At 42.2% G+C, this 23001-nt stretch overlaps 2 protein-coding genes across 2 annotated transcripts; one reads left to right on the top strand and one right to left on the bottom strand.

Annotated features, from left to right (window-relative positions):
• Positions 1-2781: 2781 nt before the first annotated feature.
• cryz (crystallin, zeta (quinone reductase)) lies at positions 2782-10960 on the bottom strand. The gene is made up of 8 exons (XM_037084857.1): positions 10785-10960; positions 7615-7767; positions 7034-7197; positions 4396-4447; positions 4161-4310; positions 3893-3994; positions 3514-3609; positions 2782-3198 (listed from the first exon to the last, which is right to left on the bottom strand). Exons 1-8 carry the CDS (start codon positions 10890-10892, stop codon positions 3037-3039), a joined length of 987 nt encoding a protein of 328 aa, XP_036940752.1. The 5' UTR covers positions 10893-10960; the 3' UTR covers positions 2782-3036.
• A 1727-nt stretch (positions 10961-12687) lies between these two features.
• Positions 12688-22949, top strand: dars2 (aspartyl-tRNA synthetase 2, mitochondrial). The gene is made up of 17 exons (XM_037085054.1): positions 12688-13207; positions 13902-14001; positions 14667-14733; positions 14951-15052; positions 15725-15820; positions 15934-16057; positions 16336-16382; positions 16692-16798; positions 17794-17863; positions 18281-18460; positions 18625-18732; positions 18952-19014; positions 20020-20172; positions 20418-20636; positions 20762-20872; positions 20968-21043; positions 22198-22949. The coding sequence occupies exons 1-17, from the start codon at positions 13033-13035 to the stop codon at positions 22386-22388; spliced, it is 1989 nt and encodes a 662-aa protein (XP_036940949.1). The 5' UTR covers positions 12688-13032; the 3' UTR covers positions 22389-22949.
• The last annotated feature ends 52 nt before the right edge of the window (positions 22950-23001 follow it).

Genomic DNA, 23001 nt, shown 5'->3' on the forward strand with positions numbered 1-23001 from the left:
CCAGAAGTCTGTCCATGTATTAAGTAGCAAACTTCCGTGGATGGTGCAGCGTCTGGAGTAATGGCTTCTTTCTTACACAGCAGCCTCTCAGTTAATGTTGATGCAAACCACACTTGACTGTGGACACTGACAGCTGTCTTCCACCAGCTCTCATTCAGTACAGACTTGCTTTTTAGAGATTTTAGGTTGACTCTTGACCATCCTGACCAGTTTTCTTCCAGCAGCAGGTGATATTTTGTATTTTCTCCCTGATACCCAGCAGATCTGGTCACATTTTTAGAAGACTCATGTATGTATGTGTGCCACTCATTCGGTCACAGAAAAATGAGAGCTGTAAAAAAAATCACTGGAACTTCAGTCTGCCATGATATGTAAGTGTAAGTCTATATACACTTTTGACCTTGAAAAGAAAGACCTAGTTTAGGTGTGTTGCAACTGAAACCAAATACCATTTTTTGCCCATCTAGATCACATACAATGCAAAGTATTTGTATAGCACAATTCAGACACAAGGCAACTCATGCCAGGCAATACAAATTCACGTCATTCATGGTGAAAACTTCCATTTTTAAGCTACTGCTCAGAGGTGAGCTGAGGGCTATCCCAGAAAGGAGGTTCAACAAACTCTGAACTCTGAGTTGACTTACCCTGTTGGGTTTTCAGTTCCAGAACAGCTGATCTGAGTCAGGTAGGTCGACTCTGAGTATGTTAACTCTGAGTTGAGCTCGTGCCTGATGACTAGTAAAAAGCCATAATCAATTGAACTCTGATACTTTGATTCACCATGACAACAGGGGAGAAAACAGGAGGCAGACATTTTCTGTGGGGGGGTAACACATGGCTTAAAATTAAATATAAAAACAGTCTCACGATGGCTCCTCACTTTGGTTTTATTTCACATATTAAGCAAAGTAAAAGTTTATTCAGTGGATATTTTAACTTGTAGTAGCTTTTCCCACCAACAGATAATGTTTAACACACATCTGTGTCTGAACATCCTGCGGAGTAGTTGAACATGAAGTGGTGTTCACCTCCACCTCCACCACGTCCGACAGAGGCTGAGGAGCTGATCCTGAGCCAGGTCGCTGGGTGACCAGAGGAGCTGATCCTGAGTCAGGTCGCTGGGTGACCAGAGGAGCTGATCCTGAGTCAGGTCGCTGGGTGACCAGAGGAGCTGATCCTGAGTCAGGTCGCTGGGTGACCAGAGGAGCTGATCCTGAGTCAGGTCGCTAGGTGACCAGAGGCTGAGGGCATCACTCACGCCCAGGAACCAACATTAGAGGCAGACACACACTTACTGTCTACAGATTGAACTAGAAGTCATTTCATCTTATACTCAATGCAGCAGCAAACTAGAAACACGGACTTTGAAATTACGTTGTTGGGAAAAATAAAATAGGCTCTGCTGATGGTTACTTGTGTAGTTATCTGTGGGAGATACAGAAAGAAAGCCAAATGAAATGTGAGTTATTTCTCTTTTTCTGGCTGCTGGAAGGTGATTGATTAACCTGTGAAGTGATTAAAAAAAACAAAAAAACAAACAAAAAAACAAACCAAGAGGATTGTTGAGATCTGAGAGCACGTCAGCGATGATGTGTAGCCTGATATTCGCTGTGCAGCTGGAGAATATAAATGACGGACTGATGAGAAGCGGTCTGCTGTTCGGTTCAGTCCTCGTCAGGGAGTGAGAGCTCATCTAAATAAATCTAAACTCTCCTCCTGGTGTAAAACTGTGAATTATTTCTGCTTCAACATAATCGGACTGAGAAGGAGAGGACAGCTGCTGCCAGACAGCTCCGTCAGACTCAGGGTTTGTTCAGGTAAACCTGCCAGCGAGCAGGTTAGGTTCACAGAGTAAGTTACCGCAGTAACAGACCCAGAGTTTCTAGAACTGAAAACTCAGTTTCTCTCATCTCAGGGTTAACAAACTCAGAGTTATCACAAAACCTGCTTTCTGGAATACCCCCCAGGCCTTGAGGAGAGTTGGGTGCAGAGCCAGATCTTGTTATGTCATGTTATTGTCCGTAGCTGCTTATCCCTTTCCATGGGGTCACGGGGTGTTGCTGCTGGAGCCAATCCCAGCCTTGTCTCAGGGCGAGGGCAGGGTACTACCTGGACAAGTCGCCAGCTCATCGCAGGGCCCTCACTGATGAGCAATGTGGGGTTCAGTATCTCGCTCTAGGACACTTCAACATGCAGCTCAGCCCTGCCTGGAGCCAGGAGTTTAACCAGCGACCTTCCGATCACTAGTCGACCTGCTCTACCCGCTGAGCTACAGCTGCCCTAGCCAGACCTTCTGGAAGAATAAATGCCCAGAGTCACATCATATTCTGCTCTAACTGCAGCTGTGTACTAATGGTAGGAAAGTTAGATTTTTAATTAAATCTTTGGAATTAAAAAGTGCATTTATTTTTACTCCCTTTTATCAAACTGACTGCAGCAGCTATCTCTATACACGTTGCACATACACAGTGCATATACATTTATGTAGTGTAATGCTGACTGGAGCTGGAATGTACTTTTCTTCATGAACAAAACCCTACAGAGAGGTGAAGGGAAAAGGACGAGAGAGAACCTGGTGAGCCAACACAGAACCTGTGGTGAGTGAATGCCTGGTTGAATATCAGAGGCATCTGCGTTGCGTTCAGCAGCTAAATGCCATTATTTTCTCAGGAGCTGACGAAGACCAAAACAGAGCTTAAAAGAAAGGGAACATATGACTTCCATTCATGAAGTGGCCAGAAACATAACTGTAAGCTAACACTCATGTTGCTCCGTGTCTGCTGGATGTAAATAAGCAGTTTTATTATTCCAACATACCAACTTAATAGAATGTTCTGCTGTCCCCACATTGGCCAAAAAGATCAATTAATCCAGCCTGAATTTTATGGTTTTTTATGCCTTCAGTTACTACAGTGAAAAGATTCAAGATCATTTTCAGTAATCATTTCAGCTTAATGTTAACCATTGTTTGATTGTTGCAAAAAGTCCAAAGATCCTACATGATGACCTTTGACCTTTGATATGATCACATCTTCACATGGTCAGAACTACCTTCCCAGCTGCTCCAGGACACTCAATGATGTCATGGTGGGCCTGGGCAGCCTTGTCGAGTGGGTACTGGGAACCGACGACTGGATGTAGCCAGCCTGATTCCATCCCAGCATAGAGCAGCGCTGCACACTCCTTCTTCTCCTCCTGAGAGACGACAACCAGAGATGTACATTTATTTTAAATAGCTAAGACATTATATCATGATTTGTTTTTCTTGGCTCCATGACAAAAATGTTTTGCTCCCGATCATTATGAATTATGATGTGATGACTGTGAGCATTGGCAGGGTCTTTCTTCAGGCAATATATGGAACAACCAACAAAAACTCTAATTCTTCTCAGTCGCACAGAGGTTTGGTGCATGAAGTGGTTCCATGTGAATCATCGAGTATGTGAAGGCTTTTAAAAATAAGAACAATCTAAACACTATGTGAATGTAAAACATGGCTTATGTTTGTACCGGTGTGCTGAAGAAGAGGACGACTCCCACGACGCGGCTCTCTTTAACCATGATGTCTCTGGGGTTGATCTCTATCGGGCCTCTACAGCCAACGATCTACAAACAAAGACAGATAAACGAGGAGTATATAAAAGTCTACAGGTATTGGCTACACTGGGGTCCAACTACTGCATGGAGCTATAAGCTTTAAGAAACAATTTAAGAGACAAGTGTAATACTGTCAGCACAGCACAGTGATTGGTTGCTGCACCACAGAGCAATAGAAATCTGGGGCCGTATTCACACAATATTCAGAAGCTAAAAATAACTGTTTATTTTCAGCGTTAGACTCCTAAAAAAAATCTTCACAATGCATGTTAGTGTTAAAGGTCATACTGACTGCAACACATCCTCCATAAGCCAACATCTGGAGGTCTTTGCTGAGGTTGACATTTGACAGCATCTCCACTATGACATCTATGCCTTTGCCCTCTGTGGCTTCCTGGAAAAAGACACACAGACACACACACGCACACCTTTGTAACCACATCTAAAACCATAAATAAGAATGAAGCAGTAAAGACGATTAAATTCTTGGTGAGCGTCATTCATGACTTCCTCTCCACCTGCTGCTCCTGTGGCGTGTGTGTGGGAATGTGTGTGTATACCATTATTTTGTCTGTGTAGTCCTCTTCTCTGTGATTAAAAGCCAGGTGAGCTCCACTTCGGAGAGCCAGCTTCATTCCCTCCGGTGTCCCTGCTGTCCCCAACACTTTGAGACCGAGCGCACGGGACAACTGGCACGCTGCCACACCAACCTAAACACACAGACACATGAGGTGCAGATCGCAGATGTAATCACAAAGAAAAAAGAAAGATGGGGGGAAAAAAAAGGCAGCGCACCCCTCCGCTGGCTCCATGGATGAGGACGGTCTGTCCAGCCTTAACTTGGGCTCTGCAAGACACATCACATCAGTTAAAACACAGTTTAGTCACAACATCAGTGAATAATTGGCATGCATGAAGTTAAGTCTCGTGTTGTTTTATAGTATTTATTCTGAACAAAATCTCATAAATACAATCTTTTTGTTAGTTGGTCTCTTAGTACTTCATGACTTCCCCACTAAGCACAGAGACCTTTTATAAAAATCTTTAAAAAAAGGTTCAGTATTTCCCTAAATACCCATATATTTTTTTCTGTGTATCCCTGCTGTCCATACTGTGCTTAATGAAATCCCCTCCCAGAGTGATTTCGATGTGAGTGATGGGGGGATTTAAAGAGTGCAGCTGTTGCACACCTTAGGGTCGACAGGTACGCAGTACACATGATATACGTAAAAAAAAATACTGCTCCCATCGCTGTAGACTTTAATGATGAAAAACATGACATTTCCACCTTACAGTTTTGTGGCATTAAAACAGTTTGTCTGCCACCGAGAGGGAGTGATCTTCACCTGTTTTTTGTTTTTGTTTAAACATGAGGCTTATCAGATCTTCACCTTACAGGTGTTCTGTTGGAACACCCAACTGCACACAAGAGCCCATCTTCTGCTGATGATTTTATGTTTTCCTGAAGAATTTGGAGATAATCCTCCCTCCTCATTATTCCATTTAGTTTCTTTAGAGCAGCAGATCCACTGGCAGCAAAACAGGCCCACAGCATACATACTACTGGCTCCATGCTGGACAGTAGGTGAGGTGTTCTTGGTGTTTAAGGCCTCACCTTCTCTCCTCCAAACACTGATGCTCATTGTGACCAAACAAGTTCATTTTTGTTCCATGTGACCACAGAGTTTTCCTCCAGGAGGTACTTTTATTTGTCCCTTTGATCGGTGGCAAACTTCAGTGGAACTTTAAGGCGCTGCTCCTGGAGCAGGAGCTTCTTTCTTACACAGCAGCCTTTCAGGCCATTTTAATGCAAACCACACTTGACTGTGGACACTGACAGCTGTTTGCCACCAGCTCTCATTCATTACAGACTTGCTTTTTAGTGATTTTAGGTTGACTCTTGACCATCCTGACCAGTTTTCTTCCAGCAGCAGGTGATATTTTGATGTTTCTTCCTGATCATGGCAGTGACACAACTGTGCCATGCACACACAAACAATTGGTTTAACAGTTGATCTTGGAACCGTTTAGTGCTTTGCAATGTTTCCAAGTGATTTTCCTGGCATGTTCAAATCAACAATGTGATCTTTCAGATTAATGCTGAGCTTCTTAGACTTTCCCACTGTAGTGTTTGTAGCTGAGTCTAATGGCTGTTTCAAATAAGGATATTTAAATTGGCCCAGAAAAGTCAGCAGCTGGTATCATTCAGAATCACTCAGAAGAAGTTAAGAGGCCATGCTCCAAAGAACATTTGATTCACACAACTTTCTGTGATCACCAAATTGATCGTTCAACTTACTGTGTGTACAGTTGTGTTCATAAGTTTACATACCCTGGCAGGATGTGTGATTTTTTTTGCCATTTTTCAGAGAATATGAATGATACCACAAAAAAATTTTCTTTCACTCATGGTTAGTGGTTGAGTGAAGCCATTTATTAACAGTTTTGTTTGCACTTTTCAAATCATAATGACAACAGAAACTACCCAAATGACCCTGATCAAAAGTTTACATACCCTGGAGGTTTTGGCCTGATAACATACACACAAGTTGACACACACAGGTTTAAATGGCTAATAAAGGTGTTCATCCTCACCTGTGATCTGTTAGCTCGTAGTCAGAGTGTGTGTATGAAAAGTCAGTGAGTTTCTGGGCTCCTGACAGACCCCTGCATGGTTCATCCTGGTGCTGGGCGGTATACCGGTTCACACTGAATAATGGTGTATATTTTCGTTATGATATTAATTTTTATTATCCTGCCATACCGGTGTATTTGATTACACAACGTTCGGAACGCTAGTGGCCATCTCAGTCTCTCACCTCACTATCATCGAGCCACTTTGTGGAGATCGTGCAGTTCATGCCAGACAGCCCAAGAATTTACAGGAACTAGAGGCCTTTCGGCAGGAAGAATGGGCAGCTTTACTATCTGAGAAAATAAGGTGCCTCATCTACAACTACCACAAAAGACTTCAAGCTGTCCCTGATGTTGAGGAGGGCAGAACATGGTAATAAGAAATAGGGTATGTAAACTTATGAACACAACTGTACACACAGTAACTTGAACCATCAATTTAGTGATTAGCTGGAGCACAACTGTATATTTCTGAGCCAGCAGATCTAGTCACATTTTCAGAAGACCTATAATAAATTCAGATTTGAACCAAATTTCAATAATTTCTTTTGTGACAATGCTGTATGAGTTCCTCTCGCTCCATCACAGAAAAATAAGAGCTGTAAAAATCATTGGAAGTGAAGACTGCACCGATACACATTTTCTTTACAAGTGAATTTAATCTTTTGATCCCGACTGCGCATTAAAAAAAAAGTGTGAATGCAGTCTCTGACCCAGATTCAGACCTGTGACACCTTCTCCTCCACCATGGTGGTCAGGGTTAGGGGTTAACCAAACTGTGGCAGTGTTGGGGTCTTACTTGTGAACCAAAGCTCTGTAGGCAGTGAAGTAGGGGATCCCTAATGCTGCACCCTGGGTGTAGTCTAAGGCAGCGGGTAGTTTGTGGACACAGTCATCGTCTGCTACAGTGTACTCTGCATAACCGCCACTGACGGTGGCTGTGGTGAACACACGGTCACCTGCCTGGAAAACACACACAGAATTACTTACACATTGAATTAATTACTTACATGCAGCAGTCTCCACTAGTTTACATAACAAGGCAGTTTCCCTTGCGTTAGGGTAATCATATTTCTTTAGTACCAAATTAATCCAGTGATAGTTGTCGGTACATCCATGTGTACAGTGCAAACAGGAAGTGATTATGCCAAATTCAACATACTTTTAATTTTGCCTATTTACCAAAATGTAGAGTAAATATAGTCTTAACTCACTATTGGGTCTCCCAAACACAACATGACATCCCAAGAAGCATTACTGGAACCACAGTTTCTAGAGATCACTCCTCCGATGCAAGATTAACCAAAATCATTACAATCAACTTCTCTCATGTTGCACTTTAAATATGTATTTGGTAAATGCAGGGTTTATTAGTCTGACCTTTACTGCAGTGACTCCTTCTCCAATAGTTTCCACCACTCCAGCTACGTCCGTGCCTGGTGTGTATGGCAGGGTGGGCTTGCGGGCATAAGTACCAGCCCGGATGTAGGTTTCAACAGGGTTCACTCCACAGGCATGGACACGGATCAACACCTACAGCAGAAAGAGACATGGATCTAGACTCAGCTTTGAAAGCCATCATGTAAAAACTAGATGCATGCATATGCAAAAGGGTATATAAAATGGAGATACTCTGGACGACATTACTCTAGCCTCCACCACCACTGTAAGGAATCTGAGAGTTATCTTTGACCAGAATTTATTTCCCACATAAAACAAGTTTCAAGGGGTGCCTTCTTCCACCTACGGAGCACTGCAAATATCACCAACATCCTGGCACAAAAGATGAAGAGAAATTAGTCCACGCTTTTGTTACCTTAAGGCTGGATTATCCTAATTACAGATTTATTGGGGATAAAACAGAAAGACTCTCCAGCTGATCCAGAATGCTGCAACACGTGTACTGAAAAAAAGAACTGGTATTAGAGATCATATTTCTCCCATATTAGCCTCGATGGAGAAACAAGCCTCAATGGAGAACACTGGCACTGGCTTCCTGTAAAAGTCAGAATACAATTTAAAACCCTCCTCCTCATGTACAAAGCCCTTAATGACAGGCTCCAGACTGCCACCAAATGGTCACCAAATGGTTTGCGACTAAATTTTACATTTTTTATTTCACTGGTACTTGGAAGGGATTAATCAAAGAATCTGGAATCTGGAATCACAGATGGCAGGCCAATGTGTGAGAGGGGCAGGGAATGGGGAATGGCACTGTAATTGGCTAATGTGTGGAGGGGGAGGGTCCTAAAGTTGTTCCGAATATGAAAGGAAAGGGTTTCACTTTAAGTGAACAAAGGCCAAACGAACTCTTGACGCTTACCCATGATTCCACCAGATACGTGTCCGCTGCGTTACAGCTCCACCATGCCAGCGGAGCCGTTTCACTGAAGTCTGCTGTGTCTCAATTCAGGGTCTGCATCCTTTGAGGTCTTCGAAGGCAACCTTGACCTTGTTAACTGCGTCAATTATTGTTAAATGGGACGGTCTAGCCTTTGAAGCATTTCCTGGTTGCGTCACTAGATGTTTTACCCTTGCGTCACAATTTCTGCTGCCCAGGCCCACGGAAGTGACGGTCTACGCCAGGGGTTCTCAACCTTTGCAAGCTGGGCCCCCTCAAAGCTGGTTCATTGCAGTTGCCCCCCCGCAAGATGCCATCAGGGTCCCATGAAGGAAGAAGAAGAAGAAGAGAAAAAAAAAAAAAAACAGCTGTCCAGAATTGCACGAAATGAAATAGTTGGGGGCGGGTCAGTAAGGTAACGCTGAGTGGCCTTGACGCCTGTCAGTCATGATGAGTCGTGTCTCGTCACCTCTCTGCTGTGTCTGCAGCTGAGCACTGTGGTGCGTCTCTCTCCCCGGGCTGGGAGAGTTATCATACCATAAAATACCAAATAATAGCCAGGCGTTTATTTGCTTCAATCACTTAACAGACCAGGTGGCAATTTGGGACAGGCGTTTAATTCCTTCCTCTCAAAAATCCGGGATGAAAATGTCACAAACTTCGCCAGCTTCTCGGTGAATTCTCTGGCATCCTTCTGCAAGTGAAGCTGCTGCGGCGGAGGAAACAATTCAGCCGACCACTCGCTGCAAACTCCTCATCTCTGCTGTCACTCACGGTGGCGTACATTTGTTTCTCCATCGCCCTGATTTCATTTTGATCACTAGCCTTCTTCCTCCTTCCAGCAGGCAGCCGGGCCCTGTTGCTGTCCTCCTCAGACGGACGCTGAAGCTCAGTTTGATTTTTCATCAATCTCTCACTCTCTTCTGGTTGACAGTGAAACGTCTAGCGGCTGCTTCTCCTGAGTTTTCCTCTGCATATCTTATGACAGAAAGTTTGAATTACTTTTTTTTTTTCTGCACCGGAGCCATGGCGATCATCAATGTGATACTGACTGACAGAAAGCAAGAACAATACGGGAAAAGGCGGTTGAGAACCATTGGTCTACGTCACGAGATGTCGCCATTTTTTTTTGGATGCGCAAAGAATCTTGGGATATGTGAGGCCACTAAGGATAGTAGCGGTGCATCCTCCAAACTGAGGGAAAAGAAGGAGCGTTTGTGGGCTGCATTTGGAGGAGCCTTCGAACTGGGACAGCATTTGCGTGGCGTTGTGACATAACTGGCCTTCAAATGCTCCTCCAAAGGATGCAGACCCTGAACTGAGACACAGCAAGTGTGTTAACTTCCACCACGGCTGCTGTGCTGCATCTATGAAGTCTACAACGCAGCAATTCAGTTGCACTGAGCAGACAGGAAGTCACACACTGACATAAAAATACAACATCCAGTTACTTTTCAAAATAAAATACTACATGTGGACGCCAGTACACAAATCTCAAAAAAAAGAGACAAATACAAGCTCTTCTAATAATCCTTTGGTCACACACACACACACACACACAATAGAAAGTGGTGTGTCTTATTTGACCCACTTAGGAGCACAATCTGATGCTGGTTTGGAGTCAAATGGGGCACATTACATGGAAGCTATTGAGAAAAAAAAAATCATAATTTCTACATATTAATATTCATATATAACAGAGGAAGCACTACAGTGCAACAAAAAAAAGAAAAAAAAAAAAAAAAGAAAAAAACGGGAAGTCTTATTTGCCCAGTTTAGTAATACAATGTGCTGCTGGTTTGGAGTCACTGGGTCACATAACATGGAAGATATTGAAAAAACAGCAGTTGAATTGTATTAATATATTAATGCTAAGTAATTTAATGACGGTCCCTTAATCAGTCTCCGGTGATTCGGTGCGAGGCCCTGGAGGTGAGTTAACCGTCCTGCTGCTGCTCACACTGGGGGAACCTCAGTACAGTCCCGGCTGGACCCGAGGGAATATACCAACCTGAAACTAACTTCACCCCAGTTGATTGGTCAAGGTTAACAAGTGAAACACTGTTCGATGTATGTAAAGCCTGTGATCACTGACACCTGGAAGTTCTGCAGCAAACGTGCTCAGGTTTAAAGTTTAAAGCATGATTGCACAATGTAAAGTGACACATTTTGATCAACTTCATCAGACTGCGTCCCACTTGTGTCTCACCTGTCTGTGTCCAGGCTGCGGGACAGTCACATCTGAGCACAGTGTGAGTACTGACGGCCCTCCGAACTCAGCCACTCTGACGGCTCTCATCAGCCTGCTGGCCGACATGTCTGACGGCCAGTGTCAGCTCAGAGCTGCGGCCCTCTCTTCTTCTCCGCGCTTTAATGGCGATTGGCACACAATTAATTGGTACATTACCGCCACCAGCTGGGTTGGAGTTTGGATCAGAACCTCTATGTGTAATATTAAACACGAAAAGAAAGAAAGAAAGAAAGAAAGAAAGAAAGAAAACCAAATAAAAAAAAAGTATATTCTCTCAGTTCTGTTGGTTACTCTGAGGCACTGAAGGATCTGATAACACTCACTTCTTGAGTTATGTTGTAGAATGTCTATGAGGTTAAAGTGTCTTCTCTCCTCCTCATGTCCACCACATGCTCTCCTGCTGGTCCTCAGACACAGTAGTCAGTATTTGTACTATTTATTTTGCATATTGAACTGTTCAGTCCAATGTGACCAAGTGTAAGTCTGAATATGACGGGCTGATGCTTCCTGCTCCCTCCTGTACTCCTCACTCCTCCTACTTCTGCCCTCAGATCAGCAATGGTTGCCGCTTTTTATTTTTATTTATTTATTTATTTATTTATTTTAAGTTTTGTGGAGTGTGATGGAGTGAAACTACAGCTGTCTGATCAGGTTGAAATCATTATGACACTAGATTAGAGCAATGTCTTTTCATATCCATATTTATCGAGATATAACAAATGTAGGCAAGGTCACATGAAATATTAAAATTTGTGTTTAACGAAATGAATTGTGTTGCACAAAAGTCAGTTGCTAACTTTGTTATTTTGTAACTTGACAGTTTCCCAGCTTGCTTAGACTAATTAATTTGGACAGTGGACATTTGTAGGGGATAACACTGTAAGACAACAATTAGTATTTCAATCAATTTGTCAGTTGAAAGAAAATCAGTATTGGTAGGATGTTAATAATCCTCTTTCAGTCTGTTGTCAAGCAAAACGTCAACATTTCATTCCAGCCTCTGAAATGTGAACATCCACTGCTTTTCTTTGTCACTTATGACATTAAATGAAGAGTCTTGAATCTGGACTGTTGTCTGGACAACAGAACTCATCTTAAAACTGTAAAACTGTTAGTTACACTTTCCCCCCTGAAATTCTATTGTCCATACAACTGATTTATTAAATACTTATCAAATTGATAAACGCACAATTGCTACAATTCTAGATATCATCTGGCCAAAAACTTAATTCAGTATCTTATCCAGGTCCCAGCAGTCTGTTATGCAGGAGGTTTTGCCACCTTTCCTTCCATCACTGATTGATAAAACTCTTCACGTCTGTCTTGCTGAAGCTAACTGTTCAGTCACTCTTAAGTCTTTCTGTAGCATTCATTACAATCTCATCTCGTTTCAGCTGACAGTGATATGAGCTGGTATCCATACAGACATTACTTTCAGGAACACCGTTTTCATTCTGTACTGTGGATCAGCGCCCCTGCTGGACCGAGTTAACTATTTGCCCTGTTTGAAAAAGAAAACTCTCAGAGTAGAAACAAGTCTCGTTTGGCACGTTTCAAATGAAACATGTCTAACGTTACGTCTCTTTAACGTTACTGCTAAAGACATCTAAACAGAGGTCTGAAGCTCTACATCATTCTGTGTTTTAACAGCTTTAACAGCTTTATGTTTCCTTGATTTAAATGTAATAACAACACTCATTAAATATTTTTGACTCACTCATTAATTCTTATTTATTCGTATAATTTGCTATGTTCGGTTGTCAGTGTTATTTAGAAACGTTGGTCACTGTTATATCGACAGTAAATATGTGCGCAAAAAAGTACAGTTGATGGATCGATTTAAATCGACGGTGTAGCAGATCGAGTACTTTGGCCTGAAGACAACCTGACGCAACATCCGCTTCTGCGTCCTCGACTTGTACCCGACACAGTGGAAGTGTGTGTGTCTGGATCAGCGCTGACGACCGACAAGGCGGAAGCAGGAAGACAGGACGTGACAGCGGAGGTTTGCCAGTCAACACAGCGTCTCTGCAGTCTGCCTCTCTGCCAGCACTCTCATGTTGAATAATGGTGTCACTACACCGAGAAACTGTTAATATTAGTCTTCCCTCCGTGTCAGAGGAGCTCCCATATGCTTAATTCAAACAGCGAGAGACAAGGACATAAGGTTACACCAGCCCGGTGTCTCTCACTGTGTTGAGGGAAAATGGCATCAAGAAGCAGATATGTGCTGCAGAGAGTGTTGAGAGGACTCAGCGCTCACACTGCCTGCTACCACAGCTCGGTTCTCCGCTCCTGGCAAAGACGCCCTCTGTGGAAACCTCAGGTCAGACACCTGAGCTGCTCAGACACACTCTGCCTCTCTGACCCTCCCACCACAGGTACTGTAAAGGTTACCAGCTGTGTCAGCGATCATGACTGAATTCACTGATTGTGCCTCTGGACAGGATGTGCACACATAAAAATGAATGTGTTTCCTTGAAGTCCACCCAAGAAGTCCTGGAAGAGAATCATTGTTATTCATTTGTTTTTACCTTCATCCAGTTGTGTATTCACAGTGAATTTACAACCAACAGCTCCATATGCTCACCATTATTATCCACTGAAGCAAATCATCATCACTTATTAGCAGAATGAATGTGTGTATAAAGCAGACTGCAGGTGTGGTATTACAGTTTGATTTGCAGTAATGATAAAGGGTCATTAGGTCACTGAAGTGAACAACAGAACTGTTTCACCGTGTTACTAATCACATTAACAATGGTTGCCACAGGAAGTCCTGACTTTTATTTCTAACAGTTTTACAAAGTGATGGAGTGAAACTAAAGTTTTCTGATAAGGTTGAACAAAGAAGAAGTAATCTTAAAACATAACTTTGAGCTCTGGGTTATTGTGATGAACACTTTTCTTTCCTTTTTCTTTTGAGATATTCTATATACCAAACAATGAATTTAATAAGTAATCATCAAATTAATAGGTAATAAAAATGATTATTAGTTGCAGCCCTAAACGCCATATAAGTATTACAATTCCAGTTATCATCTGGCCATAATCCTAATTGTGTATCTCTTCCAGGTCCCAGCAGTCTGTCACTCAGGAGTCACACCTGTGGTGAACTGACATTACATCATTTGGGAGAGAAAGTCACCTTGTGTGGCTGGGTCCAATACCTCAGGTATTACACTCTTACTGCTGTGTACATACTGAGAACAGTAACCACGTTTGAAATATCAAAAGAAGTATCTGAAGCTATGTTACATATTGACTTCCACCACTGTTGGCTCCTGATAGCAATGAGAGGTAACAGTTACCAGACTACAGTCTACAGCCATGCACCTGTGGTAGGTTGGGTACAGCTGGGGCTGATGGGAAGGTCATTAGTTTGCAAGTATTTGGTCATAAACTAAAGTAATCGACAAATGACATTTAGTCTTAAAAGCCATGGCTGTCAACTAATTGGCACAAGAGGAGATGAACCTATGAATGTAAAAAAACAAAAAAAAAAACCCCACCACATCAAATTGCAGTGTTCTTGATATTCTTGAGATATTTGAGTCTGGATTAAAGTGATTGACAGACTGATAGGCGTTGCTATCATCACTGCCAGATCCAGTGATGTCAGAGAACTCACTGCTCTAGGATCACATTTAATTCTACACATCATGTGAACTCTTTTATTTCTCTCCTCAATGCAACAATTCAGCAAGCGATGAGACGACAAAGTGTGGAGTTACATTTTCTGGGTCTCGTTTTTTGGCAAGCGGAGCTCCAGAACTCCCACAGCTGCTTGTTTTGCTCCCACTGGGCCTCAAATAGAATATATGTCTCTGTCTACAACAGACAGGACCTGTTTGTCATCCTGCGAGATTTCAGCGGCCAGACGCAAATTCTCATTCCTCAGGAAGAGGTAAGGATGAAGACATATCAAATACTATGATATGATTACAACAGATGGTAAAGACAGTAAATGAGAATAGTGATATGTCTTAATAATGACGAGAGGGAATTTACTGAAGTAAACATGAGGAAGACAAGGAACTGAGGCTTGTGCTTGAGTTGTGTTAAGAGACAGAAGATGGCAGCTGTGTTCTATTTGAATTTAACAGATTTCTTTCTGTTTTAAGTCTGCCAGTCATTTGAAAGCAGTGCTGTGTAATCTCGCCGTGGAGTCCGTCATCAAGGTAACAGGAACAGTCATACGACGACCAGTGGGACAGGAGAACAAGGTTAGTGTGTAGCATTGGATTGTGACTGGCTGTCAAAATGTCTTCTTATTCCCATGAGGACAGTCACCACTGCTAAACCATAAAGACACACCTGGACACAGTGAGGAAACGCACTTGTTACAGCAGCTCAAGATGCAAAAAGTACAGGAAAAAGAATTAGCCAAACATGCTCAAAGTTGAATGGAAAACAAATAGAAGAATAAGATATTTACAAAAAACAACATGTATATACACAGGAGATACACATAACAGTGTGTAGTGATTGGTTTTCATTCAGACATTGTGATTCTTCAATATGAAATGTGTCTCAAAAACAGTAGCAAAACATTGCACATCTTGACAGAAAACATACAACAAACAACCAGAAAGATGCTGGAAAGCGCTGAAGAACAAACACGATCTCATTGACTGGACTGTTTTTAATGGTTCTTATATGTGCAGAGTCAGTTTGGCTCCCAAGCAACGATTTAAAGGGGCTGTAGATCAAAGACAACATGTCACTGATTCCTTGGAAGAGAAAGTGCTGTTCATACACCAGGAGTCAAACCTGGGCCACCTGGGTGAAAAGCAGGCATCCTAACCACTAGACCACATGGAATAAACAGAGGACCTTTTTTGCAGTAGGCATTTAGAGTGCTCCATGTTCTCCTTCTGCTGTGTCCACACCAACAGGGGATGGCAACAGGAGAGATAGAAATCCTGGCCGAGGATTTGGAGGTTTTCAACCTGTGCCGGAAGTTGCCCTTTGAAGTGAAAGACTTTGTCAAAGTAAGAAGAAACACACTGTTACCTGTATGTGCACTATTGTACAAATGCTCAAGTGATTGAGCAGTAACATTGTCTTTGATAAATTTGAATCATTTCATTGTTTAATTGTACAGAAATCTGAAATATTGCGGATGCAGTATCGCTACCTGGACCTGAGGTCAGCTCAGATGCAGAGGAACCTCAGACTGAGGTCTCAGCTGGTGATGAAGATGAGAGAATACCTATGTAATGTGCACGGTATGGATGAATTCCTCTGTTCAGTTCATCTTTTGCTGGACTGTGGTGATCGTCCTGAGCCGAGAGACACTGTCACTGTCACACACAGACTCACATTCACACTTCCATGCATACTGCCACTGTTGAGTCTTGTTGAGTTTGATTGGAATTAGACGAAATCGAGGAAAAACCATGCAAATAAGACACAAAGAGTGCAGGAAACATTTTTGAATCTAGATCTGTATTGATGAAGCGTGACTTAACCCACCTGATTCTGTTTTGTTCTTTCTTCTATGCAGGTTTTGTCGATGTGGAAACTCCCACCTTGTTTAAAAGAACACCAGGGGTAAGGAGGTCCTTTATCTGTGAATGATTTCATCTTACAAACAATGTATCTCCAAGGTGCTGAATTACCAGTTTGATGGTAATAGACTGTCAAAAATACCAAATCAACCACACTAAATGTAGTCTCCATCTTACTCTGAAGGTCACACTGTAAGAGCTGATGTCATTGTTGTAAAATGGTGGTGACCTAAATTTGGCTCAATACTCCCAAAGGCACAACACATATGACATTTAATATTATCCAAGAAAGCATTCTTTTTTATACAGATAGACACGTATAGTGCCATGACTTTGTTCCTTCTTGTTTCAGGGAGCTCAAGAGTTTGTGGTTCCATCCAGAGAGCCGGGCAGGTTTTACTCTCTGCCTCAGAGCCCACAGCAATTTAAACAGCTCCTGATGGTGGCGGGTATAGACCGGTGAGGGAAGGCTGCAGCAGAGGATTAGTGAATAATGTGTTTTTTTATATCAGTGATCTGACATGACATAATCTTTTTCATCTGTGAGGGGTGCACATGCACAGAACCAGCCAGGCAGCTGAATATGTTTAGACCCCACTGAAGCCACAAACAGTGATGCATTTTTTATTATCTTTAAGTTCATTTTCACCCTCATGCTCAGCATCGACTGTGTCATTTGTTGCTTCTAAATTCAACTTTTTATTTTAAAGTGGAAAAATTGTTACTACAACAGTGTAAATATACTGTTACAACTAAAAGTCCTCACTTACAGAGAGTAGCGGTACAGAGAAGTATCAAAACTAAAAGTATTCATGATACAGAATCACTGCTTCTGTACATTTTATATTGATATATTATGGTCTGTAACTAACGGTTATTTTCATCAAAGATGAATCTATAGCTTAGTGATTAATCATTCAGACTCAATACTGAACAATGAAAGATTCTCCACCAAACAGACACAGAATTCACAACAGGTTGGAACTAGAAGTTTGGTGTTGATTGTTTTGTGACGATCCATTAATCAATTAATCATTAACCATTAATGTTTTATTGATGCTTGAATGTACAAGCAGCGTTTCAGTGTGAGCATTTTAAGTGTCTAGTTGTAGTCAGTACCAGAAACCTGATCTGTGGTAGTGTGTGTAGCAGTGAGTCATTCTAACAATAGATAGACTCTTTCAATAGATATGGCACTGGCAGTCAGTAACCAGGAGCTAACTGCCATCATGTATCAACATTTGGAAGAAAGAATAGATTTAGATGATTGGCAGATTAGAGTGAGGAGTTATTTTGGATATAGCCTTTATGTTTGAATATGTTCACGCTGCAGCCGACTGTTCATAACCCCGACCTGAGACAGGTCCAGTGTTTTGTTGATTATTCACCAGCTTCAGCCAGTAGCCAAGAAGCATGTCGTGGTCATCAGTCTTTGTCTTCATCCATTGTTGCAGGTACTTCCAGATGGCCCGATGCTACCGAGATGAAGGCTCCAAACCAGACAGGCAGCCCGAGTTCACCCAGGTAGGAAGCTGGATAGGACAAAAACGCACACACACAGGTTTACTGCTGTCACTGCAGTCTGCCCTAAAGACTCTCATACTCTCCCCCATGTTATGAGTGGTGAATTAATCAAATCTGCTCAAAGAATAGAGTAGGTAAATATTTGTTCCTGTATTCACATTCACCTATGGGTGAAAATCAAAAAATCCTGAGCACAAGATTGTATGAGAATATGTTCCAAAGAGATTGCAGAACTTGTCTGGACACCATTTTTCACTATGAAGTCATTTAATGATTTTATATCCTGTCCCTTTGGCCTAAGTGGGGATTTATGTGTTTTGTCTTGTTTTGAACCAGTTCCCCTTTGTCCCGGTGTTAACATAGATTTAAGTAGTTGGTCTACAGTCCTGATCTTTGTCCTCTCTTTATCTCTTCCAGGTAGACATAGAAATGTCTTTTGTGGACGCAGCAGGTATCATGTCCCTGGTGGAGGGTTTGTTACAGTACTCCTGGCCTGCAGAGAAAGGCCCCATCACGGTTCCTTTCCAAACCATGACGTATGAAGGGGCCATGAGGGACTACGGTGTGGACAAGCCTGATACCAGGTTCAACATGAAGGTGGGTGATTGTGGGTTACTGGAGGAAAACCCGGAGCAGCACACTGATTATGACCCAAACTGTTTGGCTTTGACTGTTGACTCAAAACTACAAAATCATTTCCGTTCAAGGCAAAACATTTTATCCTCTTGTTATCATCTGTTCTTATCTGTCTGTCTTTCCAGCTGATCGATGTCAGTGAGGTATTCCTATCCACCGAAATTGACTTCCTCAGATCAGTTCTCAGTCAACCAGAAGGCTCCGTTCAAGCAATCAAAGTCACCAGTGCAGCGGTAAGAACAAAACTGTTTCCTGTTGAAAGAAAACCATCATAACAGACTGAACATACATGACCATGTACCAATAAAACAAAAAGCTTTTTCACATCAAACAAACTTATGGTTAGTAAGTGGCAGGTCAGCTGATATCTACATTTGTCATCCTCGATCGTTGTTGACCCCTCCAGAGCTGTCTGTCTCAAATAAGATGTCTCTGTCTGTGTTTTACTACAGAAATTATTCACTGGGAAAGATTTGGAAAAGCTGAAACAAACAGCTAAGACTTGCTTTGGTCAGGTAGGTTTATCTTTGCTCTTCATCTGTATCCTTACATTCACGTCTTGTATTGTCTTGTAATTGTAAAATGTAGTCAACATTTCGTGTTTGGTCAGTTTCTTGTTGTTTTGTACTATATATTTGTAATGGAATTGGTACGTGCTGAGTTTTTTGTGTGTATAAATGTATAAACCACTAGTGATGCAATCCACTGTAGTAGTCCTTCACAAAAAGACATTATGAAGCTTTCAAAGTCAAATTGCCTGAACATATGGCTTTAAACCATATGTATTCCTTTATAATATTGAACATTCATGACTTAATAAGCATCTGTCAAAGTTACAAACCATCTTCAGGTATTATTTATTAAGACTTCACACCCCTAAAACCCTTTTTTTTTCAGCGGGATTGTGTATGTGTAGAATTTACTGACAGTGACTAAACAGAACAACAGCTCCAAATGTTGAAAAAAAACTAAATGCAGTGATGGTTGTGGTAGCTGTGATGGTGGCACTAAATGAAGTCAGAGGGTCACCAAACATTGTCAGATCCACTATGGGCAGAGCAAGGGTACCTGTGCCAAATTTAATAGCAGTCCATCCGGTAGCTGTTGCGACATTTTGGCCCAAAATACAAAGATAAAGCTAATGGTGGCACAAGATGTTACAAGGTACGTCTTCAGGGAAAAATGAACGTCTGTGCAAAACGTTGTGGCCACCCATCCTGTTGTTACTGAAATAGTTCTGTCTGGACTAAAGTGGACCGAAGTGATATTGCAGTCCTTAGAGCCATGTGTTCATCATCAGTCTTCATGTACATGAAGGTGACGTGCCAAATACAGTTCAATATCACTGCCACAAGATACCATGTCAAAAATTCTATAGAGGGGAACCAACATCTCTCTGACACATCAGAAACAAAAACTTTTAACGCGTAGCTGTGGTGATTGAGTGACTGAGTTTTGTACAGAATTGTTTTGCTGTATTTTTATTGTGCCTCTTCTTCGTGTGAATGCTTTGACTCAAGGAGGTCAGCGTGGTGTTGGTCAAACAAGACGGGACGCTGAAGTCTCCGCTGAAGAAGCTGCTTTCTGTCTCAGCTGCAGATGAGCTGCTGAAGAGGACTGGAGCCAAACCAGGAGACCTGCTGCTGCTGGCAGCCGGTCCACTCCACACTGTGGTGAGAGACTCACTGACTGATGAAGGGAAAAGTTGCACAATACGGCAAGCAAAGCACTCATGTCATTGACACTTTTACCTGTGTATTTGTGTGTACAAGTGCTTATGAATGTGGAGGCATGTGTACATGTAACATTGGGTTTTGCTGTTTCCACTGACTGAATATCATGTGAATATACTGTATGTAAACTCTCTTCTTCTGTCCATCCACCCTACCCTTTCACTACACCCATGCTTTGCTCTCAGCGCCCATTGCTGGGTAATCTCAGATTACAGTGTGCAGAGCTCTTGGAGTTTCATGGCATCTCAGTCCGCAGCCCTTCAGCATTTCACTTCCTGTGGGTTGTGGACTTCCCTCTGTTCTTGCCAAGTGAACAGGAGCCAGGGCAGCTGGAGTCTGCCCATCATCCATTTACTGCTCCTCTGCCAGAGGACACACAGTTATTATACACAGAGCCACACAAGGTAGCTGTGTACATTCACTCAAAATCAGTTCCATGCTGTCCTTTTTTTATTCATTATTTTGGATATTTAGAAATAATCGTACATCATGTGAGATCCTTAAGAGCCGAGTGTTCCATCATTCCCAGGTACGTGGGCAGCACTACGACCTGGTGTTGAATGGTTGTGAGATTGGAGGAGGCTCCATCCGCATCCACAAGGCCTCAGAACAGCTTCATGTTTTAAAGAATATCCTCAAGGTCAGTCATTGTTTATTTTGCCAGTGTGAAGCCTACCTTTGGAAATGGACTGAAGCAATTACCAGTCATAACTGTTTTTGATATGTGTCCTGCAGGAGGATCCCAATCTTCTCTCTCACCTGCTGGAGGCTCTAGATTCAGGTGCACCACCACATGGAGGCATTGCTCTCGGTGAGGTTAACTCTGCACCTGAACACAGCACGCTTTACCCAACAACAAAGAAACATACACATCAAATTAGACACATTTATATGTTTAATGGGGGTGATATCCCACAGTCAGCTGCGGATCATATGTGTAGAGTGTAGGTCTACAAAGCTGTGACAGTTTGCAGTCAAGAACCTGACCACTTCCACTCAGCTGCACGTGGGCTGTCAGTCCAAACTCAGTTTGGCTCCCAGTTTTACACAAACGCCCTTATTCAAAAGGTTTTCTTTTAATCCAATTACATATTTTTGTGATGTATGTGTGTTTCTTTTTCTACAAACAACAACAAACAGCTCAACACACAAGAGGAAGGAAACACTCAGAACAAAACATGATTATCTCGTGCCAGATGCTTTAGAGGGTTGTTTGCCACAATAAAAAGACAGTCTTCCTAGCAGCATATGCAAGGATATCATACAGTCTGTAATGTCACTTTTAATGACAGTTGTGTTGTTGCAGCCCTATCACCTTTCAGCTAACTATATGACCCCTGCTTCTTTTCAAATAGCAAGTTAAACTGCTGGTACCAAATTTTACCATTTAGCTCCAGATAGCTAGAATAACAACTAAGTTAAGATATTCTGATTCAGCTTAAGTACAGGCTGACAAGCTAGATTTAGGTTGAAGTTTAGCTAAACAAGGCTGCTCATGCTATATCCGTATCAGGTTTTCTAGCTAGGTCAGCTTGTTAGCTTGGATTATTATTCAGCATCAAATGAAGCACCAGTGTTAGCAGTGTGAGTTAGCTCCCGTTGGCTTCAGGGACATTTTTAGTTTATCTTAATAGAGTTGTGAGCAGATAGATAGTTGATTCAGAGTGACTTTCACATTGTTGTCACACAAGCCAACATTTGTTAACTGGCTAAATATGGTAGCAGTTGAGCAGCTTGCTAGCTTAACATGCAGAGGACGTGTGATATCCCATATGGTTGTAGTGCAACTTACAGTAGATATGGAAAACTGGAATTTGATATCAGGTTTAAAGTGGCAGTGTTGTATTCAGCAAAGCATACAGAAAACGACATGATATATTTAATACCCACTACTAAAACAAAAAAACAATTCATAATCTAAAAGGTGTAAATGGTGATAAAGTAATCAGATTACTCTTTCTTTAGGTTTGGACCGGCTGGTCTCCATCATGGTTGGAGCTCCTAGCATCCGGGACGTAATTGCCTTCCCCAAGTCCTCCCGGGGCACCGACCTCATGAGCTGTGCCCCCAGCCTGGTGTCTGAGGAGGAGCTGAAGCATTACCATATCTCTGTTAAATGGCCAGCAGGTTGTGGACAAAATGAAGAGGGGAAGTAAAGAGGCAAAGGCAGAAGAGATTAACAGGCATCAGATGAAGAAGTGAGGTTTTCCCAGATCTCTGTAACCCACACAACAGAGGAAAGGGTGTGGGGAGATGGAGACGGAGATGAGCAGACATTTAACAGGCTGCGTGGAGACTGAAGCCTATAAAGATGTCTGTCAACTGGCGAAAGATATGTGGAGGAGGCGATGTTGTGGCTGCATCTCAGAACGGCAACTCTGAATGAAAGAGAAATATGAACATGCCTTCAGTATGGAAATCTCAAACACTGGCTGTTTGAACCAAGAAGAAAAGCTTACAACCAAGACTCTCCGATAACAATCAACACTTAAGGTTTATAGATACTGAATATCTGTTATGCCTTGATTGATGTGATTAAAATAATCCTACTATAGAAACGTATCAGGAAATGATTAACAATTCTCTCTGTTCGGAGTGAAACTTATGGACTCCATTGACTCTAAAGAGCTGCTTATTTTGTACTGGTTTGTGTTATATAATGTTCGTTATGTGGTTTTAGAGTGTTGAACCTTAATAAAAACAAAACTTGAAAGAAATCCTTCAATGTCTTCGAAATGTTTTCCACTTAAAGCACACGGGAGGGTATGG

This window comes from Acanthopagrus latus, chromosome 21 (assembly GCF_904848185.1).
Source record: "Acanthopagrus latus isolate v.2019 chromosome 21, fAcaLat1.1, whole genome shotgun sequence".
Lineage (NCBI taxonomy): Eukaryota > Metazoa > Chordata > Actinopteri > Spariformes > Sparidae > Acanthopagrus > Acanthopagrus latus.